The following is a 25894-nucleotide window of genomic DNA, read 5'->3' as shown; positions in this document are numbered from 1 at the left end:
TAAGATGTAACTATAAGCCACCCAAGAGTTACCCATGACAGGGGTAGGCAACCTTGGCTCTTTTATGACTCGTGGACTTCAACTCCCAGAATTCCTGAGCCAGCCATGCTGAGGGGAAAGGGAGAAGTTTCCAAGCTGAGCCATGCTGGCTCAGGAATTCTGGGAGTTGAAGTCCACGAGTCATAAAAGAGCCAAGGTTGCCTACCCATGCCCTATGAGATGATGAGTGGCCAATAATTTTTTATAAATAAATAAATAAATAAATAAGTATTTTAATGCTTTTAACCTTTGAACTTCTTTATACTGTTATTTATGGCACTGCAAGGTGCCCAAAGTCACTTGAGAGCGAGATGGACAGCACATATAGTTAATAAATGAATAAATAAATGGCTTGCTTCAAGCAACTTAAAACAGGGACAGTTGTCCAGAAGCCAGGTGCAGAAAGCTGAATGCCAAAACCGCTTGCTTTTAAATCAAAGAATTCCTCCTGCTTCACAGCTGGCTTTCTACAGGTTCAAAGTCACCTTCCCCTGCTAATGATATACATAATAAATACACACGTCTCTTCGCCTTGGCTCTCAGCGCTTCTTCAGTGAAGGTCCTTTCCTGCAGCTTGGTGTTGACAAATTCAGACATGCGCCGGTCGTTCTCCAGGAAGCGCTCCAATTCTTTCATCTCAGATATATACTGCTTTAAGTCCTTCTCTGCTTTGTCCCGCAGCTGGCCCAAGCGTGCATGAGCTTCATCCCTAAATTTATCCCAGATAAGAAAAAAAAAGAAGGGCAAGGTTTACAGAGGTGGAGCGAGCCAAGTATCCAGGCTCCTGACTTCTCTTCGTAAGGATCAGGGCGCAGATGATTCCCATTTGCAAAGAAGCTGAAGGCATCTGTGGGCCAGAAAGCTTCGTCCAACTTTAGCCCCGTAACCTCCTCGCAACGGACTTGAGTGCAGGCTGAATCCCTGGTATGTCCAATTAAAAAGAATTTCTGCTAAATTTGAATCCCAGCTTATCCAGCTTGGGATCTTCCAGTTAGATCAACTGATAATATTCTTGGGGGGGGGGAAAGAAGAGATGAAATTAGGGAAAGGATTCTCTAATGCCAATGAAATAAAGCAGACTGAACATTTACTTCTCTAGTAGTCGGGAGTCTAAACTCTCCCCCTTTCCGCTCCTGCTTATTAAGTGTCTGCCTTTCTTCCTCGTAGTTTTGTTTTAGAATCAGAAAATGACAAGAGTTGGAAGGGACCTCGGAGGTCTTCTAGTCCAACCCCCTGCTCAAGCAGGGAACCCTATACCATTCCAGACAAATGGTTGTCCAATCTCTTCTTAAAACCTCCAGTCATGCACCCACAACTTTGGGTCAAGCCGTTCCTCCTATTAATTATTCTCATTGTCAGGAAACTTCTTATTAATTCTAGGATGTTTCTTTAACCATCTTTCATCCACCATTTCTTGTCCTGCTCTCAGATGCTTTGGAGAATAGGTTGGCCCCCTCTTCTCTGTGACAACACCTCAAATATTGGAAGACTGCTATCATGTCACCCCTAGCCCTTTTCTTTGCTAGACTAGACATATCTGTTCCCACAACCATTCATTGTATGGTTTGGCCTCTAGCCCCCTAATCATCTGTATTTGCTCTTCTCTGCACTTTTTCTACAGCCTCAACATCTTTTTAAGTGGAACTCTTGAAAAGATAAGAAGCAAACAATGTAAAATCTGAACAGTCCATTAAATAACAAAAAAGCAAGGGGAATAGCAGCTTCTCCCAACCAAAAAAGAGAAGGCACATACATTTATAAATAAATAATAAAAGGAGAGGGCCTCTGACCCATTACAGTGCATGAGTGTGAAAAAGACAGCAAGAACTAAACCTTACTTCTGCTTTATGTAGGACTGCTTGCATTTTCCCCTTGACACTTGCTAGAATTCTTCTCAACGGCTTTCTTAGTTTTTGCTATAAGCACATTGATCGTGTCATGAATCACAGTCTACAAGCACAGGCATCGGAAATGAGCTGTGGCAATGTCAAAGTGTGACGTGATGCCACTGCACATATAACACAATTGAGTACTTGCATTTGGACATCTGAGATGAATACACAAGTCATGCTATTTGTTTCAAGGGACATGTGTCGTCACTGCCCACCTGCTGCAGATGCCCATGCCTGCTAAGCTTGTAGTTCTAACGCTTGGTGGGGAAAATCCTAACACTAGTTTAAAGTGTGCAAAATCAAATCCTCATTGTTATGCGCCATATACCTGCAAACTAAGTGACATGCTCTCAGTAGCTGAATCAAACTAGACTGTAAGCAGCTTTTAAGAACTTGGGAATCCAGATTCCTGGCTTTTCCTGCTGTATTATATTGTTAGCCTGTCTAAGTGTTCTGAGATGGATTAGGAAAGGGATGGTAGAAAGCATCAAATGTGAGACTATACTTGGCTTCATGCTGAGCCATGATATGCTTATCCATGTTTACCAAATAAGCCACAACTTACAAACCGTAACGGTTGAGTTTTACACATACATCATATATACACCCCTGCCTCAGTTTCTAGTTCTTCTGTTTATGGAAGGGCAGGAAATCCAACAGTATTGGACTGAGAACACCAGAACGAGGGTAGATTTCATAATTTGGGAGGTCAGGGTACCAGATGCAAACTGCAGTGTTCACGTCACCTTTAGCTAAAATCACAATGCAAGATTATCTTTATAGTATGGTTTGCATATATGTAAAGAGAGCACAGAATTTCAGTGACCTCAAAGCAGACAATGTTATTTTACATAATGTAAATGGCCACTTTTATTTATTATTTATTTATTTATTGAATTTATATACCGCCCTTTCCCGTAGGACTCAGGGCGGTTTACAGGGCATAAAAAACGTCAATAGAAAAATTAAGAACAATTAAAAAGATTAAACTAAATCCCTGAAAAAATATAAAACATATAAAACCCCAGTTAAAACCCCTTTTAATATTAAAAGGTTGAATTGCCCAGAAAGCATGGTTAGTAATTAATCAATCACTTAAATATGAGCCATCAGTGTGCTGCAGCTGCCAAAAAAGCCAACAGAGTGCTAGGCTGCATTAACAGAGGGATAGAACCAAGATCATGTGAAGTACTAATACCACTTTACAATGCCTTGGTTAAGGCCACACCTGGAATACTGCATCCAGTTTTGGTCACCATGATGTAAAAAAGATGTTGAGACTCTAGAAAGAGTACAGAGAAGAGCAGCAAAGATGATTGGGGGACTGGAGGCTAAAACATATAGGGAACGGTTGCTGGAATTGGGTATGTGTAGTTTAACGAAGAGAAGGGCGAGGGGTGACATGATAGCAGTGTTCCAATATCTCAGGGGCTGCCACAAAGAAGAGGGAGTCAAGCTCTTCTCCAAAGCACCTGAAGGCAGGACAGGAAGCAACGGATGGAAACTAGTCAAGGAGAGAAGCAACCTAGAACTAAGGAGAAACTTCCTGACAGTTAGAACAATTAACCAGTGGAACAACCTGCCTCCAAAAGTGGTGAATGCTCCAACACTGGAAGTTTTTAAGAAGAGACTGGCCAGCCATTTGTCTGAAATGATATAGGGTTTCCTGCCTGAGTGGGGGGGTTGGACTAGATGACCTCCAAGGTCCCTTCCAAATTATTATTATTGTTGTTGTTGTTGTTGTTAAGAAACTGCCACAATGCATGGATCGAGAACAGTACCCATGAAGAATATCGAGAAGCTTCAACTGGTGCAGAATGCAGTGGCATGGGCAATTGTATGTATCCCTGGATCAGTGTTTCTCAGCGTGGGCAGCTTGAAGATGTGTGGACTTCAACTCCCAGAATTCCCCAGCCAGCATGGAGTTGAAGTCCACACATCTTCAAGCTGCCAAAGCTGAGAAACACTGCTGTAGATGGACTCACGTTACAGCTGTGCTCCGTGAGCTGCATTGGTTGTGTTTGCTTCCAGGTCCAAATCAAAGTGCGGTTTCTGACCTTTGAAGCCCTACATGGCATGGGGCCAGGGTTATCTGAGGGAGCATTTCTTCCGTACAACATCTACCCATCCCATCAGGCTGGGCAGGGCAAGCATTCTGTGGGTCCCATCTGCAAAAGAATTCCATCTGACAGGACCTAGAGGTGGTGAACCTTTCCTGCTACGGCACCCATCCTCTGAAACGTCTTCCTCCTGAGGTGAGATTAGTCTCAACCCTTGTAGCCTTCCAGAAAGACCTCAAAAAGTGGTTTTTACAGCAAGACAGGGGATTCCCTGGCCATTGGGAGGCTGCACGCTGGTTATATTGTATGTTAATGTCTTCGCTCTTTTGGTCTTGTTTTGTGTGTTCTTATTGTTCTAAAATGTTTTAATTCCTGGTTGTAATGTGCGCCACTTAGGGTCACTTCAGGTGAGATAGGCAGCCATCTCAAATAAAGCGAAAGTGAAAGTGACAGATAAAAGGGAAGGCAGCATGACATTTAAACAGCAATCACGAACTAGTGGAAGTATAAACGCTTTGCAATATCTACTGCAGATCCCAGGACAGGCTTCCCACAATGACTGAGCAGTGCTTTCCTCTAACCTTGCATCGTAAGCTGCAGAGGAGGTGCTGACCACGTTGACAATCGTTTTACGAGTCTCCAGCAGTTCCTGAGACAGACAAACACAGAAAGAAAACATTTGTTGCAACGCGACCTTACCGTTCTGCATAAAAGCTCCATGTCCTATTTGAAGCCCAGCCCATTCTCTCCAAAACATCATGTTCAACTTAGCAACAGGTCTATTGACACATTTTTCTTCCTAATTCTCTTCTTCCTCAACTCTGATCAACCTCAAGAATGAAATTGGGCTTAATGATTATTCTTTAGGGTGTAATTCCACAAGCATAAAAGTATCCTGTTAAGTGTGCCCAGAAAATCTGCGGTGGCATCAAAAGCTGAAGAAGCTTCTTCTTCTATGGAAAAAGTTATCTTCAGCAATGAAAGTAATCTGAGGTTTCTTAATGTTTTCATTAACAAATAAAGCAAGGTAATCTTCACGATGTAATTTCATATGTATGCAATAGCTCACATTTAGGAAACTACAGAAATGGGTGACCAAACAACGGTCCGCTTGGGTTTTTGACAGATTGGAATATTCTGGGTAACCTTTTAAGCAGCAAATGTATGCAGAACCCAATGTAACGTAAAGCATCAGAATTTCATTGTTAAATTATGTTCTCAGCTTTATAACCCAAAATAACTTTCCAAACTGCATTTTTTAAGCCCATGGTTTTCTTATCTGCCAATTAGGGACCTCAGTTTTAAAATACCGAAATAGCCAATCACACCTTTCCATTCTGGGAGAAAGTTCTTGCTAAGCAACCGAATCCCAGAATTCTCTAACAGAACCTCATTATCTTGTAACATGACTCCAGTCTTCCTTGAAATTCTGTTAGCTAAGAACCATTTTCTTTTAAATTTGCTTTACCTCCTGTAAATCTTTATACTGCTGTTCAAAGTGATCATGCCCAACTCGGAGAATTTCTAGATCCTCACGTAGTTGCGAATTCAAGACGAGCTGAGAACTGAACTCGGAGGAGATCTGGAAACAGACAGCGGAATGAAGAAAGTTTTAGACCACTCACAAGTTCTGGCACCAAATCTGGGTATCCCTGACTATTTTTTACCTTATCTAGTTGGTTTTCTACTGTCTGAATCTTTCTTTGCAAATGGGCTCTCTGCTCCTGGATCAGGCTGTCACTGCCCACCATCTGCTTCCGGTCAGCCAAACGGTTCTCCCAGGTTTGGATCTATTAACAACAAGAGAAGAAATTAGTTAATGGAAGTGAAATGCAGGTTATTTTCAGACCCAAGAAATTTAATATTTGGAGAAATTCACATTCTCTCAGCTCTTTTGCTCTTTGATCTTGGGCTCTAAATGCCAATTCCTGCTGCATTCTTCAACCCTATATTTAACCCAGAGGTCTAAATCTTATATTCCAGTTTTCTTTATCTGGATGTGAAAGAGACATCTGCCGTGGACATTCGACCATAATGAAGCCTGCCCATTACAGTCTTATGTCATGATGGTCATAAAACCGGTCAGTCTTGCAACCAAACCGATTTTACATTTTTTCTGCAACAAGCATGGTTTGCTGAAAGCCAGAAGTGCCGATTTTCAGCAAAACCGTTGTAAAATGCAGTGACGTGACCACAGAATGCTGCAAACAGCCATAAATGTGGCCGTGTTGCCAAGTGCCCAAAGTTCGATCGTGTGACCAGGAAGGGGGCCTGACTGTTTGAACTTCAGATCCAAGTCATAAATCCCTTTTTGGGTCAGCCTAACTTTGAACAGTCACTAAGCAACTGGTTGTAAGTGGAGGACTACCTGTAATTGTTTTTCCCTAATGTACGAGGACAGTAATTGCTAGAATTCTCAGCAATGTGACCAAAGGGCTGTGGGCATTTTAAGAACTGAAAACCCAATACAACAATGGGATGCTACGTAGCAGACGGCCATCTTATACATTTCCACGCTGCCTCTTAAGACCTTGTTATCAGGACACGCCTGTGTCTCTTGTTCTTTTATCTCACAACTACATCAACCTTCCAAGGTCCCAGAATCCCAGCTCCCCAACCTGCTGCTTCGTCCCATTTTTGAAAAATAAGTCTGAAGTCTTATCCTGTCTCTCTATACCTCCTGATCAAGCCGAGTTATCCGCTTTTTTTCTTTAATCATTTGTTCCTTCACGGCATCCCGTTCAGTCAACAAGGATCGGAGTGTTTCACTTTGGGCTTTTTCTTTCTTCTGGTTGGCGTGGCCCTCAGCCACAGCCTGTTTGTATCGTAGATCTTCGTTCTCTTTTTCCAGGCGCTTGACCTCAACCCTGTCCAACAAAAATGAAGTGGGGATTTTCAGAGGTGGTAAAATAGCCCGGCGAGATGCAGCCAGGCGGGCAGGAACAGGAGGTTCGTGGCCATGATGATGGTGAATTTTGGTTGGGAGTGGTGGCAGTGCCAGTTCGGGAAAGTTTGTGGCACAGGGCAAGAAATGATTGGAGAGCTATGAACTTGCAGCTGAGCATGTATTTCACAAACTGTGAATGGGGAAGGAAGAGTAAATGGAGATTCAGGTATAAGGTGCATTTAAAAGGCAGCCAGCATGGACAATCCACTCTAACATTTGCATTAGGAAACCTGCGAGCATAATTGTCTGAGGCAGATAGGACTGTTGAGATGATAGGACTTGTCACTGTAAAATAAGCAAGGGAAATAAAAATACATGATTCCCTTAAAGATGGAATAATTTATGAGGGCCTACATAGAAAACTAGGAAGGGACATTCTCCTGATAGTTGGCAAAATGAAGTAGTCTAAATAAAAAAAGGAAAGACAGTAGGAACGCTGGATCCTCTGGGAATACACTGGATTAAAGGGCTAAGATGAAGACAGATAAAATCCTGGATCAATACTGCACAATTCTGCTGCAGGCACATATTATGGCAGACACCAATTATTCCTACAAAATGGATGGATATTTATACAGCATTGTGTGGGGGTGAGCCTCATGGCCATATGGCATTAAATAAAAGCAACTCATATGCATTCACAATTGACAATTATACGTTGCTAAGAGCATAGCAGTTGTCATGTGCATCAGCATTATGTCAACATCTGGGTCAGCATATGAAAAAGGAAAGGGAAGAGAGAAACTAGGTTTTTTTTAATGTCTCAATTTTTAGTCTTCTCCGTGCAGTAAGGCATATAGTATCCAGACTGTTTCAAAAGCTAACATTGGAAATGAGAGCTCAAGAGATGGAAATCCAAGAATGCATGTGGGGTGTCATCGCTAACCAAAAAAGATGAGGTTAAAAAGTACGAAATTATGCAGGACTGGAAAATAATAAGGTAAGAAATCAGCTAATCAGTTAAAATGTTCAAGGTTGGAAACAAACAATGTGGACCTCTGAGGGACGTTAAACTGATTCTAATGCTACTTCTAATAATGGCAGTTGAAACAGATTTTGCAGGTTTTCTATCATTTCAAAACCTCTGTGGTGATTCTCAGTCGTCCAGGTCGTGGTTGTCCCAAAGGTGCTGTCTTTCAAAAGGCAACTAGACTTTGTTTTTTCCTTGAAGACCTTTTGCTTCTCATCCAAGAAGCTTCATCAGTTCTGACTGAATGGTGGAGAACGGAAGGATTTATGTTCCTTGCAGTCATGAGGTCCTTACATGACTGCAAGGCACATAAATCGTTCCGTTCTCCACCATTCAGTCAGAAGCTTCTTGGATGAGAAGCGAAACGTCTTCTAAAAACTCCAGCTGCCTTTGGAACTTGTGTTTCGAAGATGACACCACACAGCCCCATGCCAAAATAGGAGCTGAAGTTCAATGCCTCTGAAGCAGGGGTGTCAAACTCAATTTCATTGAGGGCCGCATCGGCATTGCAGTTGCCCTCAGGGAGCCGGGTGGGTATGGCCTGGGTGGGCGTGGCCTACTGGGTGGGCGTGGCTAGAGTGCGTATGGCCTACTGGGTGGGCGTGGCCAGCTCTACATCGTTCGCATCAAGGGTGCCTATGGGGGCCTGGGCAGGAGTGGGACAGATCTGAGGGTCTCTGGCAGAAGGAGGGTCTCTGGGCCAGGGCCAAGGCAGTGGGGGCTGTTCCCTCACTGTTTCCAGGATGGCTTCACGGGCCGCAGGAAACCACTTCGCGGGCCGGATCTGGCCCCCGGGCCTTGTGTTTGACATGTCTGCTCTGAAGTATGGAGTAGACATAACAGCGAGACATTCTGCTCTGAAGTATGGAGTAGACATAACAGCGAGACATTTCAAAAGTATATAACAGATCATGAGAAGCCTCTTCCAGACCTCCTCCATTTCTCTTACTTTGCCCCTAATATAAACTTATAATGGTTTTAACTCTTGCATAAAATGAAAGGGGAAAGTAGCTTCTCCTCCCACCCTATGCATGCCAAACCTTTCACAATCGTTTTGAGAAATGAAGAACTGGTAAAACGATATTTGATTAAACACGTACATCTGTCTGCGGATGGTTTCACGAGACTCCAAGGCATAAGCATGGCGGTCACCTTCTAAAAGGCGGAACTGGCGTTGAAGCTTGGCCAACTCGCCTTCAGCTGGTGGAAGACAATATTGTCGGACAGGCAAGTGGAAAGAAAGAAAAGTGATAAGGAAGACTGCTCAGTACAGTAATTTATTTTGCTGAAGTCCCCCTCCCAATCACCAAAGGGTGAAGAAGGAATCCCTCCAAAAGACCTGTTTATCACACCTGGAACAAAACACCTGGGATAGGGATCACTGAGGTCAATAGTCCCATCACCATCAAAGGTGTTGCACTTCTCCAACAAAGTCAAATTATATAATTTGCTTTTCCAGAAAGATCTCAGTAAAAATGTCGGTGAGAAGTTGGCTTGTTGAAAAGCCTTGTCTTTATTTAGAAGAACGTATCAAGGCCCCGTAGGGTTTGTTTGAAAATAAAAACGGTGGTGCTTCTTCTGAACATGTGAAATACTTGCCTAGAAAAAGGGGAAATGTTTTTATGCTCCTATTCTGAGCTGGATAAGTGCTTTATTCCATCTCTCTGCCCCTGTTTCTTTCTTGCTTTGGACAATTCTGAAGTCAAGGAGAGGCAGACTTTCTCGCTCACTCACAGTTTAATGACTCACACTCTGGGTCCTCTTACTACCAGTGACTCATGCCCCTAGCTATCCCCATATGCTAAGCAAGGACTTTTGTGTTTCAGCCTGCTTTAATTTACTTCCAATTTCAAAACCAATATACAATGAAGAGCTCTAGCTTAAAGACTAGCTCACAAAATGCACCAAGGCATGTGGAAAACAGCCATGGTGCCCTGGTTCTGTTTCTTTGGCCCCTTTCTTACTGAATACAAAGAGCTTATTTCTTGCCTGCATTTTCAAAAGCTGGCTTCCTTGGCAGCATTTAAATCTGGCTTGAGAATGAACTCCCAATCTCCTCCAATCAAAAATTAAGAGAGTATTATCATTTGATTCAATAGGGAGACATGCAAAGACTCTGTTGCCTCTATTTTTGTTCCTCACCGTATTTTGCACTATTGTTTGCTCAGCTCAGCGAGAAGCTTTTAGCTGTGCAGATCTGCACACTTTACTATACAGCCTACATTTTCTCAACCTTTTTTTTCTCTAAAGGTTTCACAGCTTTCCATGGCAGTACATCAACATTTCTGAAACAAAACCACAGCAACACCTCCAGTCAAATATCCTTTATGAAACTGTCAAGCTATATTTGAAATGAAGATGGTACAGATATTTTATAACAGATTTAGACTGAGAAAAACTGCAGCACATAAAATAAAACAATGAAATTCTGGGAAACCTTCAGTAAATCCAAATGTCAAAAATACACTTGCTCTAAGTCCTTAGCTACTGCCTGCCAAATCTTTTGATCTATGGGGATAAAGAGCTTTCCAACAGGAAAGAAAAACAGGGGCAACTTGAATTATTATGGCAGATTCTCCATTAGTGACTTAAAGTGACAGTTATCCAACTCTCGTGCCAAAATATTGCATTGCATTGCATTGTAGTATAGTGTATTGAATTGCACTCAATGACAGCAGAGTGCCAATAAAAGTTACTCTCAAATCACTGCTAAAGATATGGCTTGCAAGAAGGATAAACAAAACTTTTGGACTGCAGCCTGACAGTCTCTTTGGAACAACCACTGTCCCAGTAAGCTAGGCAAAATTGGACCATACCTTCACCAAATCCAGATATTAGCTAACCAAATATAACTATGTAAATTTTTCAGTCAGCAAAAAAAAAGTAGTAATGTCAATTGTTAGAGACCCAGTATAGGTCATCATTATCATAAAAACGAAACAGTGATTTAAATACATTTGATCTACTCCAGTGGATTTTTAAGTTCCCAAAATAAACAAACAGGGACCCATAACGTGAACTGTAAGATAGCTTCTTGCTTTTCAACACTTAAATCATATTACTGGCCTGTTTCAGAGGCTCCAATATCTCTAATCCCAATGAAGAATCTGGCAGTGCAGATGGTTCCTACTTCCTCTTCTCCCCTAAAAGTTATCCATATCTTCTAGGTCTCCATCACCACCACCACCACAATATCCTCTTCCCTCTCTTGGAAATTACCTATGCCTTCTAGGTCTGCATCACTACTGTCTGAACGAAGGCTCGAGGCAGATTTGAAGAATGGCATCTTCAATTTCTACCTGCCGAGAAAGAAAGGAGAATTCAGAAACATTATATCACTTTCTGAAAATAACTGTTTCATGAAGGTAGCGTGTGAAAAATGGTTAAAAGCCTCAAATTGCAATTAAGGAACCCCAGATTCAAATCTGCTCAATCATAACATTTCCTGGGACTGGTTTTGCACATCATGTGTTGCACATCTGGCTTAGCACGTTGAATAAATTTACATAGTACTGTTGTAAAACTGATTAATGACTTGGCATGTGATACAAATTCAACCAATTTGTTCTCTGTAACAAACTAATTTATGCAAACCATGGAACTGTAGAATGTGCCTTAACCACAAGCCTGTTTTTTTTTTTGTTTAGGGACAAGCAGTGTAGTTTTGCAAACTGCTATTGGACTACACTCCAGAAGATGGTAGAGGACAGGAAGGCCTGGAGGAACGTCCATGGGGTCGTGATGGGTCGGACACGACTTCGCAGCTAACAACAACAACAACATTGGACTACAACCCCTATAATGACTCCTTACTACCTAAGCCACTAAGAATTGTTGGTCTACAGCAGGGCTTCTCAATCTTGGCAATTTTAAGTGTGGACGTCAACTCCCAGAATTCCCTGGCCAATCATGCTGAAGGAGGAAGAGCAGATTAAATGGCAATGATGAAACAACTTAATACCTTTCCCTTTAAAATGATACTCCATAAAAGTGAGTATTTCAGCTATTCTTATAAAAGAAAATCCACATCAGATGCTTGCTTCTGATACTTAGTACAACTTAACTTGTACAATGTACTGAATATCATCTTCATCTTCTCAATTCAACGGGTTTTTTTTCTTCCATGGCTTTCTTCCAAAATAGAGCTATAATGCTGAATGCACAACTTGTAAATGTAGTCATTCTCTGATTGTTTTGTGTCAGCTAAAAATTATATGTAATGGAAAGGCTTACCAAAAGTAGTGACATAAGCACCCTCTTCTTCCATGTTGACATTAAATGACAAATAAAGGTAAACATGCAGAGGACAGAGTATAAAAAAATGTGAACTAGAAGAAATCTTCTGTAGAATTGTTTGTAATTCTATTTGGGGAAATATTAAAAAGGACTATCTAGATGTCCAAGGGACGCGGTGGCTCAGTGGGTTAGGATACTGAGCTTGTCGATCAGAAGGTCGGCAGTTTGGCGGGTCGAATCCCGAGTGCCGCGTAACAGAGCGCCTGTTACTCGTCCCAGCTTCTGCCAACCTAGCAGTTTGAAAGCACGTAAAAATGCAAGTAGAAAAATAGGGACCACTACGGTGGGAAGGTAACAGCGTTCTGTGCGCCTTTGGCATCTAGTCGTGCCGGCCACATGACCACGGAGACGTCCTCGGACAAGCGCTGGCTCTTCGGCTTTGAAACGGAGATGAGCACCGGCCCCTAGAGTCGGAAACGAGTAGCATGCATGTGCGGGGGAACCTTTACCTTTACTAGATGTCTATCTGTTAAGATTCAAGCCAGGGTATGGGATGAAAATTGCATTGGTTGCTCTGCCTGGTAGCCTTTTATGAGACTGAGAGGAAGAAGTATCGCCCTCCTAATCTTGTCAGATTTGCCCACAGCTTTCATACCATCCAGCATGGTATGCCTCTGAACCAAGGTTCTTACCATACCACCACGGTATGCCTCTGAATCAGGATTCATACCATACCACACCACCATGATATGCCTCTGCAAGAGTGCAGCCACCCTTTTTTTTAGTGGTTTTTCTTATTCCTGAACAGCCAGCATCTTGATGGAGAGAATGAAACAGAGCCCATTATGGACTGTCACGGGCCCTTTCTCTCTTCTTATTTAACACCTGCATGAAGCCATTGGGTAATGTCACTCAGCAGCAGAGGGTATCACCAACATGCTGATATTAATCTTTAAATTGCTGCAGTGGGCTAGAAAAATGGTGCTATGAAGAGTCTGACTGGGTTATTTGGACAACTCTGGATGGGGAGGAACAGACGTAAGTTGATGCAGAGCAAGGTAGAATGGTAAATTCATAATCTGGGGTCTCAATCTAAGGATAAGGCAAGACTTCCTATATGATATGAGTAAGCCTGAATGTGAGAGAACATGATGTAACGTTGTTATGCCACATTTAAAATCTGGCTGTTATCAAGTCTCAGCATAGGAGATAATGGAAAAATCTAGTCATATTTCTCTCTTCTCCAAAGTGTTGAGATGACAGTTCCCAGAATCGAATATAGCCCTAAATTATGTAGTTTGGTGTTCTGAGAATTGTGATCCCAGCACATCTGGAAGGCAAGATTACAGAAGTCTGCCTTCCAGGTTCCTTGAACTGGTTGAACTGGTAGAGCTTACAGTTACTTTAGCAATTTTATTGCAAATGTCTGCAAGGTTGAAAAGACAAACCACTTTTGATAAAGTTAACAGCTGCATACCTTTTCAGCAGTTAGGTCCATTGCTATCTCAAAATTTATCTAAAGAACCACCTGAAAGACCACCTGGATTCATCAGTGATCCCAACACTGTTTAAAAATTTTCTCTCTTGCTCCTTAGCTTTATCCTCTTTCCCCCAAAAGAAATATTCCATATAGCAAAAATATTCTTTTAATGAGATACAAAATGCATTCCACCCTTCCACTAAGGTTGTTTTTTACTGAAAGCAATTCTAGGAGGAAACTTTAGCTAACATCCAATTATTTGCCCAAGAAGATTTAGGAGTTTGTTAGAATCAGTTTCATTTCAATATCCCTGCCTGAATAAGATTCAGTTCAAAACCACAGAACCGTCTTCATTTTTATCTTCACATTCATCACTATCTCGCAAACATTTCTCCTTAGACTAATAATTTCCTAGCATCTGAAACCTGAATTAAGTCAGCACTCCCTCCCCAACAAAAAAACAATAAAAGTACCTTGTTCTCTAGAGAGCCCTATGACAAATATACAATATTTAAGCAGTCAGTATTTTGGTATGCTCTGATACAGTCTTCTGATCTCTCCTGCCAACATCACCATTGCTTTTGTTCAGTCAGTTGTTAGCAACCATCTCCCAAGAAATGCATCAGCTTTCCACCAATCCTGATGAAAGATGGGAGGGGAAGAAGAAAAAGTGAAAGTTATACTCGACTAACGCAAGTAATTCCTTTATTCATCTACAGGCAATTTGGGACACCAGCCAAATAAAATGGATTAAAAATTGGAGGTCAGAACAGGAAGTTAAAAAAAAAGGTTAAATGAGTTACAGCGAGAAAGGAAAAACAAGAGACATCCCTTGACTTTTAAAAAAGAAAAAAAGGTGCTTGATTGAAAGCTGTTAAGCCATAGTTCCAGCACTTGTTAAAAGGGCAGTAAGATTAATGCACAAGAATGTATATTTATTGTTAAACCCAAGAAACTTTTAAGTTTACCCAGGGACAGTGATACATTGCTTGATTTCCTATCCCCATCATCTACTTTACATTCCATACATTCCTGCAATTTTCTATCATGTTATATGCTATAAAGTTCTAGGCTTTCAAGTTATGCCAGTTCAGGCTTATCATTGTTAATTGTCACTAGATCTTCAACATAACAGCTGCCTAGTCAAATACTGTACCATTTTTAAACCTTAGGTGTTGCTCTATTCTCTGTACTTTCTACCTAGAGGATGTACTTCCTCCACCCCAAAACCTTTTTCTTATTTGCTTTATATTTAACCCTCACTCCAGGCGACTTTCTTTTCCAAACTTCCTTCTTGGACTTCTGCTTCTCTATAGAGTCATGCCACATTCCTGTGAAGCAGCTTTCACAAGAGATCGATGGAACGTTAAGGTGCTTCCAAGTGAAATAGGCAGAATGCAGAGATGCAGTCATTATGAAGCTGTATTCATCGACAGGTTATATAAAAAGAGCTATATGGCATGGAAGCATCCATGCTTGTATGATAGAGAATGCATGCTAGTGAGAAGATAGAAAAGAGAAACAGAACAAGAACAAAGAGGCAGCCCCAGAGCAGAGGTATTTATGGGGGGTCTCGGCCCCTCCCTAGCCATAAAACTCTCTCGCCAATGGGGCTGCTTCAGGGGAGCAAAGAAGCCTCTTTGCTCCATCTGATGACCTATTTGGGGAACTGCCATGGGCTGGCACAAAACATGTAACAATTCCACTGTTCATTTTGGTTGAATCTCCCAATGACCGCATAATACGGTCTCAGACTCCTGTACAGAGTAAGAACACCTCCACGCTCTGCAGTGCCTTAAGGTTGAGGTTGCCACTTTATTATTATTTATTATTAAAAGAGCCTTGGTGGAGCAGTGGGCTAATGCCTCCTTAAGTAACACCAGCTGCCTGCAATTAGTGCAGGTTCGAGTCCCACCAGGCTCAAGGTTGACTCAGCCTTCCATCCTTCCGAGGTAGGTAAAATGAGGACCCAGAGTGTTGGGGGCAATAAGCTGACTTTGTAATAATGCTGCTTGGGGGGGGGCGAAAGCCCTAATAAGCAGGCATATACATAGAATGAAGGCTATTGCTAAGCACATTGGTTTGTGCTTAAATTGTAAGCCGCCCTCAGTCTTCGGAGAAGGGCGGGATATAAATGGGATTAAATAAATAAATTATGTCAAATCTTATGGGCTTGCATGCCTTGTTATTAACAAGTCAAGCTGCTCTGAAAATACCAGGGGTATTATAATAATACGGCAACTTTGCCCAGGCTGCACCATCAGCAGGCTCTGAACAGTCCCATGGTGGGGGTACACAAGCCTAGTCCTCGTTTCAGTACGATTCAGAGCTTGAGACCCCAAAGGTTAAATAGCTGAAAACACAATAGTTCCTGGCAACTTGTGAAGGCGCCTATTACACTATGTGCAATAAAGCCGAATTAGTGGTTCTTCATGGGAGGTCCCGAGTCTTGGGATAACCCCGAAGCCTGACTCCCACCAAATTCTAGTCATGGGACTCTGCCGGACCTTGCCTGACCACTTGGACCTCCAAGGACCTAGCGGGTCACGCTAGAGCCCCACACAGTCATGTGAAAATGGGGGGGGGGGATAGTCGCACCCCCCCCATTTAACAATTCATACCAAAGCCCTTTCAACATGTCAGCCCTTAAGGTCCTGGAAGGCCACACGGGAGAGCTGCAAAGTCACGTGGCTACAAATAACGCCGGTAGGCCCTGCTTAATCGCAGCAATCCGCCTAACAGGCCCCACCCCTCCCAATAAGCCCTTCCTCTTACCTCCCAGGCCCGCCCTCCCACTGCGCATGTGCGAGCCTAACAGTTCCCTCCTTCGTTCCTTCCTTCCCCCCCTCCACACACCACCACCCTTCCAAGACACTCGTCTCCCCCTCCTCCCCCCGCGCTCGGGCGGAGCCTAGCTGAGGGGCGGTGCGGGCGGGTTGTCATGGCAATTTTCCATCGCTGAAGTCTCATGCAAAACCACATCCTTCGTTCAGTTTGTCCCGCTGAAACCGGTTGCCACGGAGACGGTTTTCGGAAAGGAAACGGGCAAAGGCGGAGAGATCGAGGGGGGGGGGGGAAATAGCAAGAGGGGCAGCTGGAGAGAGGGGGGGGGAAGGAGCAGGCAGGCAGCCTGGTGGAGACGCGGGGACATCTTGTACCCTCCGCCTGATTGGGAGGGAGTGTGTGTATGTGTGAGTGTGCCTGAGAGATGACTTGTGATGTACGTTTTCTGCTGGGTTGGCGAGATGTCACAAGCCGGTCTTTGCTTTCTGTTCGCAGTGCCAGAGAGTTAATGACAGAATTACTTTTATTAATTATTAAATTCATTTGCCACCCATCTCGTAGTTCGTGGTTACTCTAAAGCTTAAGCGGCTTGCAATGTCATAAAATACGCAAATATAAAAACAAGTTATGAATATAAAGCTGGGTAAAATTGCAAAAAATTGAAACAAATAAAAAATCCTGGGTTTGGAGTGGAGGGGTGGTGGTGGAGGTGTTGGTGCCTTCTCTATTTACTGCACCAACCGCCTCCAGCCAAAAGCTTCAGGACTCCAAGCCAGTCCGCATAGTGAAGTTTTAAGGCTTTTCTTGAAGGTAAATCCCAGAGATTTTTTTTTCCAAAAGGCAACGGGACTTTGTCCTTGAAGACATTTCGCTTCTTATTCACGAAGCTTCTTCAGTTCCGACTGAATGGTGGAAGAAGCTTCTCTGATAAGAAGAAGAAGCTTCTTGGATGAGAAGCGAAACATCTTCACAGAAAAACAAAATCCAGTTGCCTTTTGAAAAAGCACCTTTGGGACAACCATGACTTGGATGACTGAGAATCTCCATAGACACTCCTGTGGCAAGATGTCCCAAAGGACAGGGACCATGGCAGAAAAGGCTCTTCTGGATCCCACCAGCTGAAATTCCTTGATTGATGGGATCCACAGTAGGCCCCTTCTGCCAGCACGAGTGGGGCAGGCCAATTCCATTGGGGAAAAACAGTCCCACATATATCCTACAGACTGATGCCAGACAGGGCTTTAAAGGTAATTGAATTGCACCTGGAAGCACATTGACAGCCAGTGCGGCTGTTGTAATAGTGGTGTTACATGTGCCACCCTAGGTGCCTTCAAAACTGTCTGCGCTTCTGTAATCTTCTACACTAGTCCCATGTAGATCACACTGAAGTAGTCCATGTTTGAAATGACCAAGGCTTGAGTGACTAAACACAGGACCCCATGATACAAAAAAGGATGCAGTTGGTGCAGAACAGGAGTCTCCTAGCCATGATTTGAGCAGGAGTCAAGAGTTTAGGAGAAAAACCAAATTGTGCATTGGGTCTGCCTGGGGTAATGCAACCCCATCCAGAACTAAAAAAAAGGGTGAGGGGTGTCACAGTTGTGATAACAGTTTTGTTGGAAACTGCCTATGGCACATTAAAGGTGATGTAGGAAGTAAATTTCATAAACAAATGGACATAGAATGTCCTGGATACAATTCCCACTGAAAGCTTGATTGCATTTCTGCATGTTATGCTGCAAGCTTAACATGCAGAAATGGGAGACCTAGAACCTGGTAATTGGCCCCATACTTTATCCCAATTGCAAGGGGTTAGTTACTAAAACAATGATATTGAGTCCATGAGAATTGGGAGGGGCAGATTTGTGTAACACTGCAGCCTCCTTTAATAATGAGGACTTTTTTTGCATTTGGCCATCAACTTAAGGGAGAATAACAGCTTCAAACTATAGATATTGTTAATTTAGAGCACCAAAAATCTACATCAGAATGTAGGGAATTTGAAAACACGTCTCCATTTTTAAAATAATTTTTTTAGAATATACAATCCTCCATCAGTGTGTATGCTGCCTTTCTTCTAGAAACTCCAAGCATAATACTCCTTTTTCTGATTTTATCCCACAACAGCCTTGCAAGGACATGGTGGGTACAAAATCCGTGACTAGGAATAGATTTGTATAGAGGCCTCCAGTCTCATTCCCAGTGTTTCATTATTTCACACTAGTTCTCACATCAGCCTGAAGAGGTACAGGATTGAAATGTAGTGAAAGATCAAACACTCCACATGTCACTGGGAACATCATAAAACTGGAAATATCACCTCTCATCTGCTAACCTTTGTAGAAATATAAGATAGATCTGAATGCTGGCTGTAGAAAAGCACATCTAAATTGTACATTTATATTCAAATGTTATTTAATCCTGTATTTCTTCATTAAATTTTGTTGTTTATTTAGATCAGAATATTAATATTTGTAATGTAGATTTCATACAGATAATATCCATATCAGTCTTAAAATATCACATTTGGTGCCATGATATAGAAAGGAAACTGAGGTCACAACAAGTCTTTTTAAAGGGAATCTGATTTCTGAGAACTTGCTACAAGTAACAGTTGCGGAAATTATTATCATACATAAATGGACTCTTAAATTTGGGGTGGATCAACTTGAATTCAGATTCTATAATTCTAATTAGGGCTTCTTATTCTTATTTGTATTTGTAATAAAAAGGGCAGACCTTGGACTGACAGCTTTTCTGTGGGTTTAGACTTTGGATTTTGATTTGAAATAATTCCTTTGGTGAACCAATCAATCAGATCAGCATAATGAATGATGCAGTAAACAGTGAAATGATAGAAATGATTGTATTATTCCTAACTGCAGGTGCTGGATCCTTTTTAAATGATTCCCTATGTTTAAGAAATGACTGCAAATGAAAAAAAAACTCAGAAGAAAATAGACTAAGCTGTAACTTTTCTCCTTGGTGAGTCAGTCCTTTATTTGAAAAAAGAGGACTAGTAGTTATGGGAAAGGTCTTAAAATGAAAGAAAAGAAAGGAGGGAGGGAGGAAGGAAGGAAGGAAAAGAAAGAATGAAAAAAGAAAGTCTACCCTTTAATCATTTTTTCTGCAGCCTGTATCAAATGGGAATAATACCTGCCTCTTGTGACCGGTGCATACCAACTAATTCCCAGAATTCTCATGAAAGGCTCTGCTGACTGTGGAATGCTGGGAATTGAAATTCCAACACCTGAACACTGCCAAGTCTGGGAAACTGTGTCTTTTATCCTGTAATATCTCTATCACTGAACTTATTATTTATTTCTAGATAAATGAATACTTGGACATTTCATTCTGTTTCCTTATCTTGGTTATTTTCTTGCCTCCTATTCATTCACTGGATTTGTCAGTCCTTTTATCCCACAAGGCACAGCCATATTCCAGAAGAGGCAGTACTTGCTAAGAACTTTTTGAATCTCTTTAGGGAGCCAGTTTGGTCTAATGGTTAAGGCTAGAAAACAAGAAGCTATGAGTTCAAGTCCCGCCTTGGCCATGGAAGCCAATTGGGTGATTTGGGGCCAGTCACTCTCTGAGTCCAACTCAGTTCACAGGGGTGTTGTTGTGGGGGGAAATGAACATAACTACTCCTTGGTGCTCACCTTAGGACCTTACTCCTTTTTCAGCTATTTGTCTGAAATGTTAGGGTCTCCTGCCGAACAGGGGGTTGGAGTAGAAGACTTTTAAGGTCCCTTCCCACTCTGTGATTCTGTATTCTGCTTGAATAAAGCTCAGTTGGAGAGATTCACACAACTCCATGAGGAAGAAAGGTATATATGTAAAACAAGCCACCTTTGTTTAAAATAAAATTGAAACATCTAATGTGATTTATGTGTTCCATTCTTTCTTGATGGAAAGGTGTGATAGAAATCTAATAAGTAAAATGTCTTTTACTAGTCTTTAGGCATTTTGGTAGTAAATTTGATGATAGTATATTTGTTAAATGTATAGCTTTTTTAGGCCCTCCAGATGGTATACATAACACACACAGCACTTCTTCTGTGACATAGGTTGGGTTGAGAGCTGAGTTTTTATGACTGAACGTGGCTCCAATCTGGCTATCCCTGCTCTTAATTCAATTCCTAAAACATTGTACTACACACATAGTAAATATACCATATAATATAATCAAAGACAATCTGCAGATAAGCCAAACTCAATTTTGGGGCTATATTTTGGCACTTAAAATTTTTGGGTTATCCATGGATATATGCACTATAATATTAATCTGAATAATGATTTAAAGCTTGTTTTAAAAAGGGGGCTTTCTTTTGCCCTTTCACAACATCGGTGGAATATACATAGCTTGATTGTGTAATCCCATGCTTGTTTAACCTCAACATTGGGGATAATGATTAGGTTCGTGCATTGCACAAGTCATTAAGTGTTTAAAATATGGGGTTGTTTTTTTTAATTAAGCAAACTGAGTCCTCAAATGTCATTGAGCAACAAACCAGAGTTTATAAAGTACTTTTTTCCCTAACGTTAATTACGGTATGTCCAATTCTCAGAGACTACTGTACCTGGACAAGAGACTGCACAAGCCTTTGCAGTTTTCTTGGCACTTCTTTTCAGAAAGTTTGCCATTGCCTCCTTCCTAGGGCTGAGAGAAAGTGACTGGCTCAAGGCCTAAGGCAGGGCTAGAATTCTTGGTCTCCCAGTTTCTAGTTTGGTGCCTTTACCACTACACCAAATTGGCTCCCAAAGTACAAAATTAGGGTCAAAGAACAGTTAAGCCCAAAGCACATTATGGTTTAATATAGAGTTTGAATGGGATTGTATTTTAAGACTGCAAAATTATTTTTAAGGGCTATGGAACTTTGAAAGTAGGTGGACTTTTACTTTTCTTGAAGTAAAATTTGTCCTATTCAGACATATATTTTGCATAGGAATTGCTCTGGCTGCTCAATTGGATAGGCAATTATACATGTTTTTTAGAAGATGGAATTAGCTTTGCAGTTAATCTGTCTGACCATCATTGTTAACTACCTTGAGCTGTCAAGAAGATAGTAAAAAATTGGATGAAAATAATCAAATTGTCTACCTACTATAGACTTAGTATAGCAGTAAATATGGATATTTTCCCTGAAAGTGATGCAGTCTTGTGAAGTTGTTAACCAGAAATGCAACAGTGGAAGGTTTGGTTGAATATAATAGGCAATTAGTTTGAACGGCACTTTGTACACTGTTTTTTTCTTTCCCTCAAAGATCACCATTTTTAAAAAATAAATTCTGGCTACCTCTACCTCTATATATTTACTATGAACATCAGATCCAGGTAGCAGAAATCCATAAAACCCCTGGCTGATACAAAGAGAGGCAGAAAATATTAATCCCTCATTGCCATCTAATGGTCATCCTCTATTTTTTGCAGCTCAAGAAAATAAGTCTTAGTTCAAGGTTTAGATCTCCGCTTTTATAACCAGGTACAGCAATAGGCTGTGATAGGCCTTAGAATTCCAAATCTTGCCATATTTTGGAGTTGTTTTACAAATGCAAATGAAAATCTGTGATTTTCAGATTTCTAAAAAGTACTTCTTTATGCAGTGTCTGATTCATTATTATTTATCCCAATAAAATGATGTATTAATAGTCATTTAATGGGGATCTGGACAAATTCGTTATTCGGAGACTATTATGCCACAAATATATCGGGAACACAAGAATTCTTAATTAGAATTATCTAGCTGTGGGAATTTTTGGATAGCAATCTCAGTGCAGCTGGAAGGTACTCAATTTGTTTAAAGCATGATTGATTTCTTAATTAGACTTTTTTAAAATAATGATAACAGTGACTTGTTTATTAAGAATCTTTCTCACCTAGTTGTGGTTCACCAAACTAGCTGTGGAATTGGATCACTTGAAGTGGATAGAAACTTGAAATAAAGCATTTAAATGCTTCTTTTCCATGGGTCTTTCTGAAATGGCTTTAAAAATAATATATATTCACCCATTCAAATTGTGTATGTATAGTGACTTGATATTATTATATGACAAGGACCTTTTAGTTTAGAGGCTCTAAATTTACATTATAATGTAATTATAATAGAATGTTATAGCATAAATTTATTCTTTATAGAACATGCTTTATTCTAGATCTGTACTGTGCTTAGCCATAACTGCATAATATATAAAACTCCTACTACTACTAATGACTAAAAGGATTCTCTACATTCAGAGATAATGTGCCACTGAGCACCAGCTGCTGAAGGATAAGTGGTTGGCCACTATTAGAGAACTGAATTAGATTTTTTTTCTTGTACCTTTCCCCTTCAGTTCTTCTTCTCCAGTGCAGTAGACATATTTTCCTGCCAGGAAAAATAACTGCCAGCTGAGGATAATGCCAAAAGAATCTAAGGAGGAGAATTACAGTCCATGAAAGGACATGGCAGAATAATATTAGCTTGCCGTTATGGGGTCCAAGTCTATGTGTGTGTATTTGTTAGAGAATCAAAAAGAGCTGGGGAAAAAGAATGCTATAAAAATAGAAGAGTACAGGTAGTTCTCAACTTACGACCACAATTGAGCCCAACATTTCGGTTGCTAAGTGAAACATTTAAGTGAGTTTGCCTCATTTTACGACCTTTCTTGCCAAAGTTGTTTAGTGAATCACTGTAAGGTTCTACATTTAGGCAAGGAAAACCAAATGCACAGGTATAGTATAGGGGGGGTACCTTGCTCAACAGTAGTAACTGTGAGAGGGATCTCGGACTCCTAGTGGACAATCACTTAAATATGAGTCAGCAGTGTGCTGCAGCTGCCAAAAAAGCCAACACAGTGCTAGGCCGCATTAACCAAGGGATAGCACCAAGATCACGTGAAGTGTTAATACCACTTTACAATGCCTTGATAAGGCCACACTTGGAATACTGCATCCAGTTTTGGTCACCACAATGTAAAAAAGGTGTTGAGACTCTAGAAAGAGTGCAGAGAACAAAGATGATCAGGGGACTGGAGGCTAAAACATATAAAGAACAGTTGTTGGAATTGGGTATGTCTAGTTTAATGAAGAGAAGGACGAGGGGGGACATGATAGCAGTGTTCCAGTATCTCAGGGGCTGCCACAAAGAAGAGGGAGCCAAGCTCTTCTCCAAAGCACCTGAAGGCAGGACAGGAAGCAACGGATGGGAACTAGTCAAGGAAAGAAGCAACCTAGAACTAAGGAGAAACTTCCTGACAGTTAGAACAATTAACCAGTGGAACAACCTGCCTCCAGAAGTGGTGAATGCTCCAACACTGGAAGTTTTTAAGAAGAGGCTGGCCAGCCATTTGTCTGAAATGATATAGGGTTTCCTGCCTGAGTGGGGGGGTTGGACTAGATGACCTCCAAGGTCCCTTCCAAATTATTATTGTTGTTGTTGTTGTTGTTGTTAAGAAACTGCCACAATGCATGGATCGAGAAGAGTACCCATGAAGAATATCGAGAAGCTTCTAAGTTTTTCAGAAGAGATTGGACAACCATTTGTCTGATATGGTAGGTTTCCTGCCTGAGTAGGGGGTTGGACTAGATGACCTCTGAGATCCTTTCCAACTCTGTTATTCTTTTATTCTGTAGTTGTTAAATTGGTCAAATTATTGTTAAGTAAATCTGGCTTCCCCATTGACTTTGCTTGTCATAAGGTCACAAAAAGGTGATTAGGTGACCCTGGGACACTGCAACCGTCATAAATATGAGTCTATTGCCAAGCATGTGAATTTTGATCACGTGGTCATAGGGATGCCACAATGGTCATAAGTGTGACAACTGGTCATAAATCACTTTTCTCAGTGCCGTTGTAACTTTGAATGGTCACTAAACAAATTGTTGTAAGTCGAGGAGAACCCGACTCTGGAGCATTGTTAGATGGAATTCGCTTTGGGCTGTCCTGCTCTGAAAACCAGACTTATCAAAAAAGACAAGACATCCAAATTGTGCAGAGAGGGTGACCCCATTGTGAACTCGCATAGTAGGCAACCCAAATAAAACATTAATGTTCAGAAACATCCTGTTGACAACCAAGTATATACTGTCAAGGCCATAGGTTTTCCAGTTATAGGGATGTGAAAGCTGGGCCATGTCAAAAGTTGAACGAAGGAGAAGCAAATAGGGGGCAACTGGAGAAAATTGCTGAGAATATCCTAGAGACTGAACAAATCATTTGGCCCTTGATGAAGCAATGGTAGATTACTCATCAGAAACACTGAAAAGGAAGCTAAAGTTTAAACAGTTTGAAACACAAAAGGCAAAGACAGAAATCATTGGAGAAGACCCCAATACTGGAAAATTGAAGGCAATTGAAAAAAAAATGTACGGGCAGTCCACTGCTTACATTTGGCAACCATTGGAAATTACAATGGTCCTGAAAAAAATGACTTGCAGTTATGGCTGCTGCAGCATCCCCAGGGGTCACAAGATCAAAATTTAGGCGCTTGGCAACAGGCATGTATTTACGATGGCTGCAATGTTCCAGGGTCATGTGATCGCAGTTTGAGACCTCAGTTGGCGTGTGACAGGCAAACCCAATGGGGGAAGCCACATTCAATTAATGATCACAAGATTCCTTTAACAGCTGCAGTGATTCACTTAACATAGAAAAAAAAAGGTTGTAAATTCAGTTGTGACTCACTCAACAAGCCCCTAGCTTAGCAACAGAAATTCTCGTCTCAAGTATGGTCTTAAAGTTGAGGACTACCTGTACAGAGAAGACATAGTGGCTGGATTTCTGGACCCAAGCATGACTTTACGAGAACTCAAAAAGGGCCAGCTCCTGACACCCAGTCTTGGACAAATGAAATCCATCAAGTCGTGAACAATTGGAACGGTCTGAACAGAGGTGAATCCCACGGTGCCTGATGTTACAATACGATACAGTAGCTTCTACAGTCTCTAAATAAGATGTTATGCCTGAATTTTGAGCTGTACACTCAAAATGTATGAGCACAGGCGTGTAAACACACCGAAGCTGCCCCTTTCTCCCCATTCATCTTTTTTTGGTGAGATACAGGCAGAAATCCAACAGGTGACTCTTTCATCCCTCCCTCATGGCCCAGAAGGGAAGGGAAAACCATTACAGGTAGTCCTTGACTTACAGCCATTTGCTTAGTGACCATTTGAAGTTACGGCGGCACTGAAAAAAGCGACTTGATTACTGTTTTTCCTACTTAAGGCCATCGCCGCATCCCCATGATCAAAATTCGGACGCTTGGCAACTGGTTCATATTTATGACGGTTGCAGCCTCCCCGGAGGTGGTGGTGGTGGTGGTGTCACGTGATCCCCTTTTGCGACCTTCTGACAAGCCAAGTCCATGGGGGAAGGCAGATTCACTTAACAGCCGTGTTACTAACTTCACAACCGTGGCAATCACTTAACCACTGTGGCAAAAGGAAGGCCGTAAAATGGGCCAAAAGTCGAGTCAACGTCTTGCTTAGCAATGGAAGTTTTGGGCTCC

General features: G+C 41.6%; 2 protein-coding genes across 3 annotated transcripts in view; one reads left to right on the top strand and one right to left on the bottom strand.

Moving 5' to 3' along the window:
* Positions 1-16369, bottom strand: part of LOC308676555 (outer dynein arm-docking complex subunit 1-like) — a 28853-nt gene extending 12484 nt beyond the window's left edge. The window contains exons 1-9 of the mRNA XM_081342413.1: positions 16246-16369; positions 14098-14263; positions 11128-11207; positions 9009-9108; positions 6669-6858; positions 5659-5781; positions 5460-5573; positions 4573-4640; positions 561-748 (exon numbers count right to left, since the gene is read on the bottom strand). Of these exons, the coding sequence (XP_081198539.1) occupies positions 561-748; positions 4573-4640; positions 5460-5573; positions 5659-5781; positions 6669-6858; positions 9009-9108; positions 11128-11194 (850 nt within the window). The 5' untranslated portion in view covers positions 11195-11207; positions 14098-14263; positions 16246-16369. The remainder of the gene's footprint in view (positions 1-560; positions 749-4572; positions 4641-5459; positions 5574-5658; positions 5782-6668; positions 6859-9008; positions 9109-11127; positions 11208-14097; positions 14264-16245) is intronic.
* LOC308676556 (epithelial membrane protein 3-like) overlaps positions 11647-25894 on the top strand; it is a 32067-nt gene continuing 17819 nt past the window's right edge. The window contains exon 1 of one of the 2 annotated variants that reach the window (XM_081342414.1): positions 11647-11898. In XM_081342414.1, the coding sequence (XP_081198540.1) occupies positions 11844-11898 (55 nt within the window). In that variant the 5' untranslated portion in view covers positions 11647-11843. Of the gene's footprint in view, positions 11899-14284; positions 14321-25894 lie in introns of those variants that run through there. The other variant, XM_081342416.1, reaches the window with a different exon arrangement.

The sequence above is a fragment of the Vipera berus genome (assembly GCF_964194415.1).
Source record: "Vipera berus genome assembly, chromosome: W".
NCBI lineage: Eukaryota > Metazoa > Chordata > Lepidosauria > Squamata > Viperidae > Vipera > Vipera berus.
Note: the sequence above shows the minus strand (reverse complement) of the source record. Positions and strands in the feature narration are given on the sequence as shown.